At 43.8% G+C, this 13477-nt stretch overlaps 1 protein-coding gene across 1 annotated transcript in view; it reads right to left on the minus strand.

Moving 5' to 3' along the window:
* Nucleotides 1–586: 586 nt before the first annotated feature.
* Nucleotides 587–13477, minus strand: part of LOC142582790 (V-type proton ATPase catalytic subunit A-like) — a 41256-nt gene continuing 28365 nt past the window's right edge. The window contains exons 11-14 of the mRNA XM_075692831.1: nucleotides 9938–10145; nucleotides 9534–9593; nucleotides 7148–7414; nucleotides 587–1194 (exon numbers count right to left, since the gene is read on the minus strand). Of these exons, the coding sequence (XP_075548946.1) occupies nucleotides 1102–1194; nucleotides 7148–7414; nucleotides 9534–9593; nucleotides 9938–10145 (628 nt within the window). The 3' untranslated portion in view covers nucleotides 587–1101. The remainder of the gene's footprint in view (nucleotides 1195–7147; nucleotides 7415–9533; nucleotides 9594–9937; nucleotides 10146–13477) is intronic.

Raw genomic sequence — 13477 nt, forward strand, 5'->3', positions numbered from 1 at the left:
CTACAGCCAGTAGTCGCGGCTCATGGATTTGTATCACATACAACGGCACGCAACAGTGTTCAGGTCTGGATCAGCATAACAGACTGGTTGTTTCAGGGTGCTCCAAAGGTTGCATAAAACGGCAATTAAGATTGAATGCCAGCATGAACAGGCTCCATTGGCAAAGCCATGTTATCTCCAATAGATTTTTTTCTTGTAAAACAGCTTTCCAGCTGTGTTATACAAACCTCCTGACATTGCCAGAGCATTCTACAATGACCAGTAAGATGGGCAAAAAAATTCTTGCAGCATACATTTGCTTGGGTATTTTGCATATGCTTTGTCATTTGCCATAGCTACCTTTGCTAATTACACATTGTAAATGAGTGATGTTCTAGATGACCTAATTTTCTAGATATTTGTGAATGCTTGATTTCTTAATAGTTCGTTCCATTAATTCAGGAACCACTGAAGTTTAATGTCAGTAAATTATTCTCATTCTGCAACTCGTACGAAAACTGAAATCTGAAAAAGAAAAGCATTCTTGAAGTAAACTTGCTTGCCATAGCACACGTCGAGCTGTCACATTGAAAGAGGCACCACCAGCTTTTGCAACATTGACATGTAGACTTTATTCTTGACACTTTCATCATCAGAAACACCAAATAAAAAAAAAACAATTGAAGTAAATGGAGGAGTCCAAATATATCACTTTCAAATCCTGTGCCATCCCAGAAGCTCACTTCATTAAATGAGGTAACAAAATTGGTATGATAAAAGCGCAAAAATGCTGCTTTAATTTACAAAAAAAAGGAACAATAAAAAAAACTGATGCATCAGAAAAATATGTACACAGACCGTCGAGCACCAAAATCGAATGTAAAGGAAAACAAAAAAATGGTATTGCTGCTCACAGCTTCCGCACTGCTAAGGCAGGCCACTAACATCTAATACACACAGACTGCTCTCCCTCGTATGTGTGCAAATCGTCTGACACAGTTACAGTACGAGCCTACTTGGAATGAGGTTGAAGGAAACGACACCGGAAGCTTTAACGGGGCCAAGCAATCGACGCTGTTCTTTGGCTCCCTTCTTGGCAGTGCTAGTGAGGAACGTTCCTTTTCAGTCTTCCAAGTTGCGGAAGGCCTGCTGGATGTTCTCAAACAGCTCCTCAAAGTCCTGCTTGATCTTCTTCTCACCTTCCACAGCCGGGTCCTATGACAGAACACAGCATAATATAATTTGTTGTTGCCTACAAACTTAATTATTGCAGCCCAAACAAAAACATTTGAATTGTCCTTAGACAATTTTACAGCACCTAAAATAGAGTCATGAAATTTGTGGGCTCGTTATGTTAAACTATGTGGGGATGCATCTCATGTGTTCCCTGATATGTTTTCTCGCGTAGCTCCTGTCACCCGTAATCCAGCTTCGTCGTGCGGCTTTACGGCAGCAGTCAGTGTGCTTGCAGGGTAGCACAAGAGATGGCGCGAGTGTTGCTCTGCTAACGCCACCTAACGGCGGGGTTACTTGGGCACAAAAAGGGGAAGGCTTTTCCTCTTTGACTCGGGGTCGCCAAGCGGCGTGGACACGCGTGCACCGATCCATGCTTCTGTGAAACCGTCTAGTGAGGCCTATACCGGGATGGACGAACACGATCGTTCGAATGCGCCGCCATTCGCATGATCGTACGCACAAATTACCAGACATTGGTGTTCAGCATGGGGCAAACATATTCGCTCGCTATCCGGTCACGGTGAGTTGGACTTCCTGGACTTCTAGCGCGCCCATCGGCATGTTCTATCGATAATAATGCGGTCGACTATAGATTGGTGTATAAAAGGTGCAACAAATGCCCTTGTGATTGTCTGCATTACTGTGTTGTCATTCGTTTGTCCCAAGAGCACGACTAAGATCCCAGAACTAAAACAGGTGTCTAGCAAACCAAGTTTACTATGTCCACACTATCGCACTGTACAGTTAAACCTAGATATAATAAACTTCAATATAACTAAATCCTCGATAAATGAAGTATTTAATAATTTATTAAGGGTGGTGCGAATACCAAATAGTAGATTTCAGATAGAATACCAAATCAAATCAAGAATAAAAGCTGAATATCAAAGCAAATATTGAATATCGGAAAACGTTTCACAAAATTTAACACTTGCAAGTCTTGTACAAGACACCACTACACATGCTTGCAAGTCTCCTAGCATTGCATAACAAGAATGTAACAAGCTATCTCGATCATGGGTACATCGAAATCAAGATATATAGTATATACCGTATGGCCTACTCTTAATAAAGGGAATTCGAAATTAGTATGCCAGCAGTGATTACAGCCTAGTTCTACTATATGAAGGTCTGCAAAATTTTTTTTGTCAATAGATTGATGAATAAAATCAAGCATTTTTCTTCCTCTGACGCTAAAGAATTGGTGAAACCTCATTAAACAGTAGTTGGCCGGAGCTCGGAAAAAGTATGTACTAAACAGTAGTACTGCTTAAGAGGAAGCTTCAGCTCTGGCCCAACTCCGACCCGACCTATTCAAATACATGTAAAACGCAAGAACATTTTTCTGTGATAACCCCTTAACCGATTTTAATTAACTTTGTAGCATTTGAGAGAGAAAGTTAAACTATAGTGACTGTTGGAAGCGGAATTTTGATCTAGGGCCTGAATTTTGTGAAAATGATTTTTGAAAATTTGGAAGTTTGAAAAAAAGATGCACGAACTTTATAAATAGCTCTGCATCAAGAACAGATATCGTGGTTCTGTAAACAGCAACCATTAGATAATTCAAAGTGGACGAATTCTATATGTCAATCTATATGTTACATAAATTAGGTTGTGTACAAGGGTTCTGCAAAAGCTGTATTTCCATATTACCGAATTTTCTTAGATTCATGTGTAAAATATGAATTTTGTCTGCTTTATATGTACAATTAGATGCAATTCACAGAGTTGTATTATCACATTTCATTGCTGTGTTACAGAGTTGTAAATTTGATATGTTTTCTGAAAATTGCAATATTTACCAATTTTTAATCAAATATTGACGACCTAAATCGAAAATTCGAAACAGTCACTAGATTTTAAGTGTCTTTCAAATGCAACAAACCTCGTCAAATTCAGTGCAGTGGTTGCCGAGAAAACGAATTTTGCTTTTACATGTATTTAGATAGGAGCACCCGAGCTAAAGCTTCCTGTATTAAGAGGCACTTCTGGCAACTTCGAAAGCAAAATTTAAGGACATTGAAACTTCAAATGACTGTGTGAAATGCAGCTATATCTGTGGGCTAAGAATAAGGCCCACAAAATGTGTGATGCATGTATGTGCTTGTGCTGCGAGTTGTTCTTGCTAAACCTGCACCTTCTGCCTTTAATAATATTTGGGGCTTTACGTGCCAAAACCACTTTCTGATTATGAGGCACGCCGTAGTGGAGGACTCCGGAAATTTTGACCACCTGGGGTTCTTTAACGTGCACCTAAATCTAAGTACACGGGTGTTATCTCATTTCGCCCCCATCGAAATGCGGCCGCCGTGGCCGGGATTCGATCCCGCGACCTCGTGCTCAGCGCCTTCTGCCTTTGAGAAAGGTTGGTGTTCCTAGTGGCTTAAGTGCAAAATTCTGGAATGAAAGGAACTCGAGTAATGCCTGCACTTTTTTCAAATATTTGGCAGGTTGCTGCAGGCCTTACCCAAAGCAGTCTTATGGTACTCACTCAAGCCTCGAACTCTGCTCCGACTGCTATGCAGAATAACGCAACCACTAACAGCTGACTATGAACACTTTCATTAAGTGGTCCTCGTAACTTTGCCTGCCCTTGTTGCCATATGAACTTGCCTCATTGGCTTTCTCTCAGAGCTAGTCATCCTTCATGCCGTTCATTACTATTTGAGATTCCCTTTGCCTTGAAGCTCTTGACAAGGGTCTCTAACAAAACAGCACGCCTTGCATTCAATATCCATGTATGTATACACTTTCTGTGGTGCCTTAATGCACCTGAAAACACAATGCAGCTAAAGGTGCGTCAGCGCTGTTAATAAATTTGAGGCATGCTGAATCTATGCCACGCCATCACGATCTGGTGGGATACGATCGTGCTATGTAAGAATAAGATGGTACCATAAGATTTGGCTATCTTCAGCAGTACATTAATTAGTGCCTCCTTGTAGTGGCTTGCAGAAACTGACCAGTGTGTGTGTATGTATGTGATGATTACCAAAGCTTTTTACCAAGTTTTCGCGCTCCAAAAAGAAGGTGCAGGCCTTAGATGAGCAAATATCGTATTGGGAGCATGGTTCCGAATATAATTCTTGGGACATTTTCTTGATCAAATTAATCTTGAAAAGAAATTGTACTCATAAGAGAAAACACAATAGTACACTTGAAGCCCGTTGCTTACGAATATTTATGATTTGATTGTAAAATGCCAGATTTTTGAAGTTTCTTTTAGGGTTGTGCGAATTGTCAAATATCACTGAATTGAATCAAGTGAACATCATAATTGCGAATCAGGTATGTACTGTTAGATTTTTTGAATATTCGGTATATTCGGTGTAGATATTCACATAGTTCTGCATGTCGTGTTAACTGCAAAGCCCCTCATGCTCAACGTGGTGCAAGCAAGTGTCTCGCGTTGTTTTCGCCGCAAAAGGAGTGCCAAGCGCACCACAAACGGGCTGCCCCGGCAGATGCAGTAGTGGACTTCGTTACTGCGAGTGCTTCTGCCTAGAGCCCCTTCATCAACGCTATTCCGAGCTTTTCAGCGGGAAACGTCACGGATGGGCTTAACTGCCCTGCTCCATGTACTCCCCTACGTCAACCTGATGTGGGGATTGCACACACGGCACATGAAACGGTGTCGTGCCATTTAGGGCCACCTTTGCAGGTATAAGGTTCACATAAGTCGACAGACTGAACCAATTGAATCGCAACGTGGACAGAGGGAACGGCAACAAAGGTAGCACATATTTTGGAAAGTGTGAAAACCTGTGTGAAGATAGGCCCACTTGGCCGTTTCAAGGCGCACAGACTGTATTGCTGATACGCACCGATAAACTTAACACTGCTTCGACAGTCGCCAATCTAACTTGTATGCGATATCTCTAACAGGTCACTGATCGGCTACACATACAAATAAACATGTTAGCAGCAGGCATTCTACAACTTTTTGTGGCAAATACACGTCACCGTCGCACTGCCTAGGCTAAAAGGCCTAATCGGCACTGCTTCATCGGACATTAGTGATTTAAGTTACGGTTTGGTGCTAAATCATAGGAGATATAGTCTCAGCAGCCAGGCAACATTCGTAAAGCCAACAAACTACCTCGCAAATGAAAGCAAGTGTATAGAATGGCTTCAGAGTCACTCATGGTCGCTATCTTTGCGACATGCCATAAGATGGACTATCATTGCCCACACCATTTGTAGACGCACAGTGGTCTTTTTGTAGCTTCGAGCAACCTGTCACAGGACTAGCCTTGAATTTACATGGCGGGCACAAAAGTCATGCGAGTAGTGCGCTGATCACTCGGCTGCATATATTTGCACAAATGTATGAAGGGGGCATGCTGAGGGATGTTGTGTAAGCTTGCTGTGACCCTCTGAATATTGGAACCTTTGCCAGGTGGCAAATCACGCTGAACTTGACATTGAAGAAGTGCGTACTCTTCACTGTTAGCACTGACCACGGTCGACACGCACAGTGGCAACGATGGCCATGTAAAGAATGCTGATCGAGTCCCCGCCATGCATGGTCCCCACTTTCGTCTGTCGTACAGATTGACCTTACGATGGCCCACTTGACATAAAGATGGGAGAGCTGTTTTGTGTTTTGGAGCAAAACTGAAAAGCAATACTTTTGATGCTATACAAGGATGCCATGAAATGCAGGTCTGCTATTAAACTGAGAACCTCATTGGTATGCAATACAATATAATATCACTACAGTAAAACCTCGGTAAACCATACCTGCTTAAACAGTAGTTTCATTTTAAAAGTTGTGAAGTCAAATTCCTGACTCGGCGGCCATTGAACCTATTGCATTCTGTATCCGCATAAACCATACCAGCTTATCGCGTATGTATCGGTTAACATGTAGTGTTTGAATGTTTCGTAGCGCAATCGTGGCGATAGGTTGGCCAGGTAGAAAAACGAGCCTGAGAGATCAGAACGGCCTCCAAGTGCAAAAGCAGAGGGCACTTGGAAGGGTGAAGCCACATTAACATCAACATAATTTCGGCACCAAGCCAGAGAGCATTGTGGCTGGCTAGTGTTAGCCTGTGTTGTGGCGTCGTGCAAGCTAGGAGAAAACCCAGGTACTCAGCATAAAAGAAAAATTGGACATCGTTCACGCTATTGAACGTGGCACAAAGTCGGCACAGGCACGCGAGAGGAATCTACAGTTGACTGTTGTGTGTGGCATTAGGAATGCCAAGGAGATGTTCGGCAGTGCTGCTGGGATTGCGAAAAGATGTCAGCTAAGAGGTTCAACTTTTTGCCATTGTTGCATCTGTTATTGCCGAAGTGTCGCCTAACAAAAGTGATTAGGACGACACGGAAAGCGACAGCACGGCTGATTCAGGCCCGGCAGTGGCAGAAGCTCTACGTTATGTCAGCCTCAAGCGTGTATTTGCTAAGAGGGGGCTGGCAGAAAAGCTGGCTTGCAAATTAAAGGAGTTTGAGGTCACTATCAATGCTAGGCTGCCGCGGCATCAAACTAAAATAAGACTTGTTGTGCGAAATGAATAAAGATTGCATGTTTTCTGCCCTTTTATCGCACTCTCTCCAAGTTTGGTTTTTGACAGGTAAGTGGGCTAGCTCGCGCTATTTCGGTTAAGTTAGACAAACTCACAAGTGCAACCTCATTCATGTTTAACCCAAACATGCCTTAAGTGCTTTTTTGTTTCTCCTGCAGATGACAAGAGATTTCTGCTTAGGATGCCTTGAATGTGCTCTGAGTCTTCCAAGGCATTCAATGATCACTGCTTGCTGCCTGTACTTGCTAAAATTTGGGCCACTAGAGATGCATCTGCATTGATCAGGTTAGGTCTGTTGATGAACTACAGCAGAACTGGACTACTGACACCACGGTGCCCGCAGAAACTGCAGGCCTAGAATGTGGAGGTCAGCACATCGGTTGAGTACACAGCATCACCTTGAATTTCATGCTGCTGAGCTGGTAGAGGAGGTCCCCGAGTGCCTCGCGGATGAGCGCCCAGGTGATGCGGTTCTCACTCTGGGCAGTTGACTCCACCGCCTGCTTGGCCAAGTCATACAGGCCAATCATGTTGCGCAGCATGCCCACCGACTTGTAGAACGGGCAGAACCGATCGTACGGGGTGTAGCTGTTCTGCTGCAGGAAATCATCCTTCAGCAGACGCGCAACCTCCAGCGTTATCTTGTCAGTCTCAGCCAGGGACGCCTGCACAAAGTCAGCAAGGAGGAATCATGGAGATGCTATATCACACTCTCAAAACTTCGGTTGCAGCTGTTCTCAACTTTGACCACAAAAACGAAAGAAATTTAATGTCAGCACAGGAATTTTTGATGCCAGTAATGCAAAACTGCTTTTGATTCTGCATTCTGCAATACCCTGGCTTTCTCACTAAAGCTGTGGACTTAAGTCATTTCAATTAATCCCACAAAGCCTAATGTATCATTTGTTATACTGCGTTTGGTACCTTGAAGTCCTAATTTCAACATGCAAAAACTTAACAGAGAGCCCATATTTTTTATATGCCTAATGTGGAATTGTGTTTGGGCTTAGCGGGGTTAAACTACAATTAAGCCAGCTATTCTATGCTGGAAAAAGTTAAATTACAGTTCCTACTACCTGCAAAGACAACTGGAAGTCCAGATGCCTGTCTGGCACAACCGACATAATGCAGCATCTCAATCACAGTACATGTACTTCTTAAACGAGCTGTTATTAAAACCTTGAAACAAAGTGCCTGGCTATCTTGCAAATTTTCCTCTTTCCTGTGGATCTGCAGCTACCTATAATTGCCGAAGATCATCCTTTCTTCTTTCCCAAAAACAGACTGGTTCCATCACCAAGCAGCACAAGCTATATGCTTGTACTCTTCTCTTTGCAACAGCACTTTGATCTTGTCTGGAATTAGCAGCTCTATGGCCAGTTCCAAATGAAAGCTACACAGCAACTTAACAGAAAAATGTGCCAAGTTGTCAATAGACATTGTTCTTCACAGCTATCAAGCACAATTCAAGAAAAAGATACGTACATTAATGCATAGCATGCCTGACAACTGAAGCAACATGGCAGCAATTTGATGACATCTGCAGTAACGGCTTTTTTTTTTTTTCATCTGCACCCTCTGGGAACATTGCAGCACTCATGCACATTGTGCACATTTCTACCAGTGTTGTGGCAACTGTACACATGAGCCAGAATGCAAAGGCACAGGAAAGGCAGCATGGAATACCTAAAAAGCCTTCAGTTTTTGTTGGCCACATTGCTACCCTCAAAGTGACTTTCCAAGTGTAACAGTAAAAGGTCAAACCCAAGGTGGAGATTTAGTCGCGAACTGCTTCTCTTGTGATTTCAAACCGATAAGAGTGCAGAGTAGGCAGCATTATTAGAGGAAACGGCACGTAAAAAAAAAGAATGGACAGGTGCTGTCAACATTGACATTGTCTGTATACTAGCTGCATTATTCAAGCATACAAAAGGTCTCACGGGAGGTTTGGTTGGTTCCAAACCATATTACAACTTTGGCGAGATGTGGCACTACACAAATACAGAAAGTCAACTGTAACCACAACGAGTAAACTAGGATATTTCACAGGGCCAAAAAGGTTAACAGGACGAAACTAAAGTAAGGAACATAAGATAACGAAACAACACGAAAGGAACAAAGGTTTCCCTGGTGAACCTTTTCAGCATCCCACTCTTCCCACACCTGCAGTGGCCCACGTACTTTGTCAAAATAATACTACTGCCCACATGGCAGTGTCTTACTCCAGGATCTCTGGTCAGCCTTTTGCTGCCTCTACACTGCCGGATAGCTTGGAAAAGGAAGGTTAACTTTTTGCCCTCCCTCTCCACAGCTTTTGGCCCTACGAGTTCTATAGATGTAGTATGATGCAGCCAGTAAAGAACTCTTGCTTCTAGTGGCTTCTTCATTTCTTTTAACAAAGGCTACACAAGAGACAACAGCTCGCACTCTATGGCATTGTATATGTGATCTTCCACATATGCCTAACAGCACTGGAAAGCACTGGCAAAGTTTCTTTTCTTTCTTAAGTTTAACAGAAAAAAGAGCATTAGCTATTTGTCAGGCTCTGAACTCATTTACCACAATAGCCACACTTTGCCACTTTCCTTCAATGATCCCAAGTTGATGCAAAGCTCCCCAAACTCTGGAGCATAGTGACATAAAAATTTGGCCCACAGCTTGCAGCAAATTCTAAACCTCGGATGGAGTAATGTGCTAAAGACGTGCTATAGAACCCGGCTTCCTGTTTTTTAAATGCATAACAGGTCACACATAGCGATGTAATGGCGGGAAATCTTACTTTACCTTTCCGACAAGCTGGACAATTTCAGAAAGGTCTTCTTCCTCCTGTAGGATCTGCTGGCACTGTTAAAGAAACATCATAGTGAAAACCAAGTAACAGTGCAGAAGCAGCAAGCTTTGAACGCCAACAAGCCAAAGGCTAGATATAGATCTCTATAAATTTTTGCACAGGGAAATAAATGATATAGGCATAGGCAAAAAAAGCAAAAAGGAAGGTGCAGTCCGTTGCATGAATGAAGAGAAAAGGTCCTTGGGCCCAGGCCATCCCAAGCATCCTAGTGTAGGTTGCATCACATGCGTTACCCATTTCCTCTAACTTCATGCCACTTTCGGGTGGGTGAGGATAACCCTTTCACATGCCACTACATATAGGACGAAACGATCAAGGCCGCAGAATAACAGCTCACCTTTGTTCGAAGCTGTACAAACTCGGGAAAGTTCCTCTCGTAGTAGTCATCGAGGGCTCGTGTATACTTGCTGTAGGAGATGAGCCAGTTGACAGATGGGAAATGTTTGCGCTGGGCCAACTTCTTGTCCAAGCCCCAAAACACTTGCACAATGCCCAACGTCGCAGATGTAACCGGGTCCGAGAAATCACCACCAGGAGGCGAGACACTGCAAGGCACGAAGGCATGGGATGTCCACAATCCTTAAAGGGGCATTGAAACACGTTTTGAACACAACAAGAAAATGTCCCCTTTCTCTAGACAATCAATGCTGCCATGAGCATGCGACCAAAATCTGCATCATTCTGCTGCATGCCACAGGGAACCTACAATCCTCACATAATATAGATTCCTTGCTCCTTCTGATGGCTTTAGAGACCCGCCTTTTTTTTCTCACCCCACATGATGAAAGCAATGGTGTTATAGCAGACAATGCCATCCTGTCAACTTTTTAGTTGCTCTTGGGCACAGTTGTCAGACACTAAACTTGAAATCCTACTAGCAGCACACTACCGAAAGACCACGAATGGAGCAATAGGCATGACCTGGCTATCAGTTGTACCAAACCCACCGAGAAGAAACTGAGTTAAGAGGAAATGGGAAAAGCAAACATTATTTCACTTAGCCTATCTTCGTTCATACTAGGTCCGTTTATGGGATCGACAATTCACCAAAATGTGTTGGGAGACGATGAAAATGAAATGACCCTGATTTATAGTGATAGAATCTAGTACGCCGTTCACGTAAAGTAGGAATTTTAATTTTAAATTGGCAAAGACCAGTACGTGGCGAGGCCTGACAGTGAAAACATGGTACTTCGAATGTAGTCTACGAGATTACGTAAGTCAGTTACAATTAGGTACAACATAACTTTTGCTTAAAATTACAGTTCCTATACTATTAGACACTTGCACTTTATTCTATGCTTCAGAAATCAAAAGTGCATGTATGGCTAGGGCAGTACGCTGAACTGCGTATCACGTGCAAAAGCATAGTTTTGTTTTCAATCCAATTGGCTTCATTTTGACTGGTCAAGTACCAAAGCAGTTGGACAGACCACGAAAACACGTAGCTATCATCGCAGAAATACTTTGACAGTATGGAAAACATGAATCGCAGGAACATAGACTTGATAAACAAAATACAGTTAAGCCTTGATATAATGAACTTCAATATAATGAAATTCTTGATATAACAAAGTATTTAACTGTTCACAAACTCTTATCCATAGAACACAATGTATTCAGAACCTCAATATAACGAAGTGAGTTTGTATGCAATTTCAGTATGACAAAATTTCACTGCCGCCACAAAAGATGCCGACACAATAAATGGAAACTTCGGCGGATGCAGATAGTCAAAGGATTTTATGTTCCTATCGTGCCCCGAGCACTGTGCTTTAGGTGAGAGCGAAAGTGTGCGAGGGTGGTAAAGAAAGATGATGGCTTCACGAGTGAAGCCTTCCTGCACGAGCAAAGGGAAAGAAGGGGGGGAGCGAGCTCACGGTAACGGGATTAAGTGCACGCGAGGGGCTGGGCGTGAGGAATAAGTTGGCGCACGTCTCGGCCGTGGCGTCTCAGTCATGGCTGCTCATGACTAAGCTTGGTTGGGTGCACACGCAACTGTGCACCCTGCTTTAGAAGTAATCTCCACATTTGCAAAGAGTGGCATACCAAGATGGCGTGGCACCACGTAAGCTATCTTCCCCCGCGTTTAGTATTGGAGGTTGCGTAATCTCCCGTTTTGATGACCCGTTGGAGCGAGAGGCAGACGAAGCATTCACTTCCTGTCGCTGGCGCTTTTCCCGTTAGTGTCATCCCAGTACAGGCAACGCTATCAGTTGCAGGGGTGGAGTGCATATGAAAGTGTGACTGGCTTCACTTAGCTCGCACCGCCGCCGTGAAGATATCGTCGATGCACGTGGCATTAAACTATCATTTGTTGCCAACTCCCAAAATTTGCTTTTTTCGATTGCCCGATACTTTAGAAAATTCAGTGGCCCCTTTCCATGTAAGAAAAATCAATCGGCGACCGTACTTATTTGCATAAAAGGTCCAATTTCAATACAACAAAATTTTCATATAACAAAGCAAGTTGACGATTTCACCAACTCTGTTATATAGAGGTTTAACTGTAATACTTTCTCCCAATTACAGCCGCACTTGTCTGGCTCCCACTAATGCCGGCATAAAATGGCTATCACGCTCACCTATTATGGTTCGGAGCTTGTTGCCCTCTGAGGTGCCGTTAATTATATTAACAGGCTAATCAGTGGGCAATATTCTGCGACTCGAAGGCAGCCTTACAATGTCTTTTGTCATCTCTTCTTCGCGGGTCACGTGAACAACTCGTGTCGGAGATACGAGAAATGCACCATCACAGGGTCGCAAAAGGACACGACGTCGTGTTTCAGTGGCTGCCTGGTCATTGCAGTATCTCCGGCAACGACCTCGCCGACGAAGCTGCTAGGAAAGCACACGAAGGAGCAACCCTTGTTTCTGTACCTTTATCGCGGACTGACGCAGCCCAACACTTAGGCAAGCTAGCGCACCGCATGCCATTGGAGAAGTGGCACACACCTGATTTCACTCAACATCAATTGCGTTCCCTCGACCCCTCTAGGAAACTGCGGCTGTTACCAGGGCTTCCGCGAAATGAGGAAACAATGCTGTGCCGCTAACGCTTGGGCGTCGCATTCACCAATGCATATACGTTTTTGATTGGAATGGCTGATAGCGCCGAGTGCAATGCCTGTGGTGTCAAGGAGACTATAGAACATCTACCGTGTACTACCCATCATTTGAAAATGAAAGACATGACCTCTGCACAGCTCCAAATCAGATGGAAAACGGTTCACCTTGAACTAGATCTGGGGACCATGGCCTCGCATATCACAGCTACAAAAGGGCACAAAAGCGCTGCTGCGATTTTCGAAAGCTACCGGATTGAGTCACCGTCTGTGATCCGGACTGAGTAACCGATCAATATCCCCAGTGGTCTTTCTCTTCCTTTAATCTTTCCCTCCCATTTTCCTATCCCCAGTGTAGGGTAGCCAACTGGGCTCAGTCCTGGTTGACCTCCATGCCTTTCATTTATCATTTGCTCTCTCTCTCTGGCTCCAATGAATGACTACATCCTGTTACGATTGGCCAGCGTGAGTAGTGACCTTCTGGCCTCTCCTGCACCACTGCAACGAATCGCTTCATGAAGCTAACACTGTGGCCCCTCGAACAGACCTGCGGCGGCAACAAGGCGAGAGATGTTTAGAGGATCGAGTGTTGATTGTTGGTTCACTGTGGCCGTCACTGATGATGGGAGCAAGAAATGCCTGGAAAAAGGTGTTCTATGGCATTTCCTCACAGACTCCGGTAACCACCCCATTCATTTGACAGATGTTACAGCTAATTGGTGGGTCATTCCAGGAACCAAGACGTGCCAGTTTAAGTCAAGCGTGACAATCCCTACCTGCGAAGCTCCATTCCTTTCTGTGTGTTTAGCGAA

This window comes from Dermacentor variabilis, chromosome 5 (genome assembly GCF_050947875.1).
Source record: "Dermacentor variabilis isolate Ectoservices chromosome 5, ASM5094787v1, whole genome shotgun sequence".
In the NCBI taxonomy this organism is placed as follows: Eukaryota; Metazoa; Arthropoda; class Arachnida; order Ixodida; family Ixodidae; genus Dermacentor; species Dermacentor variabilis.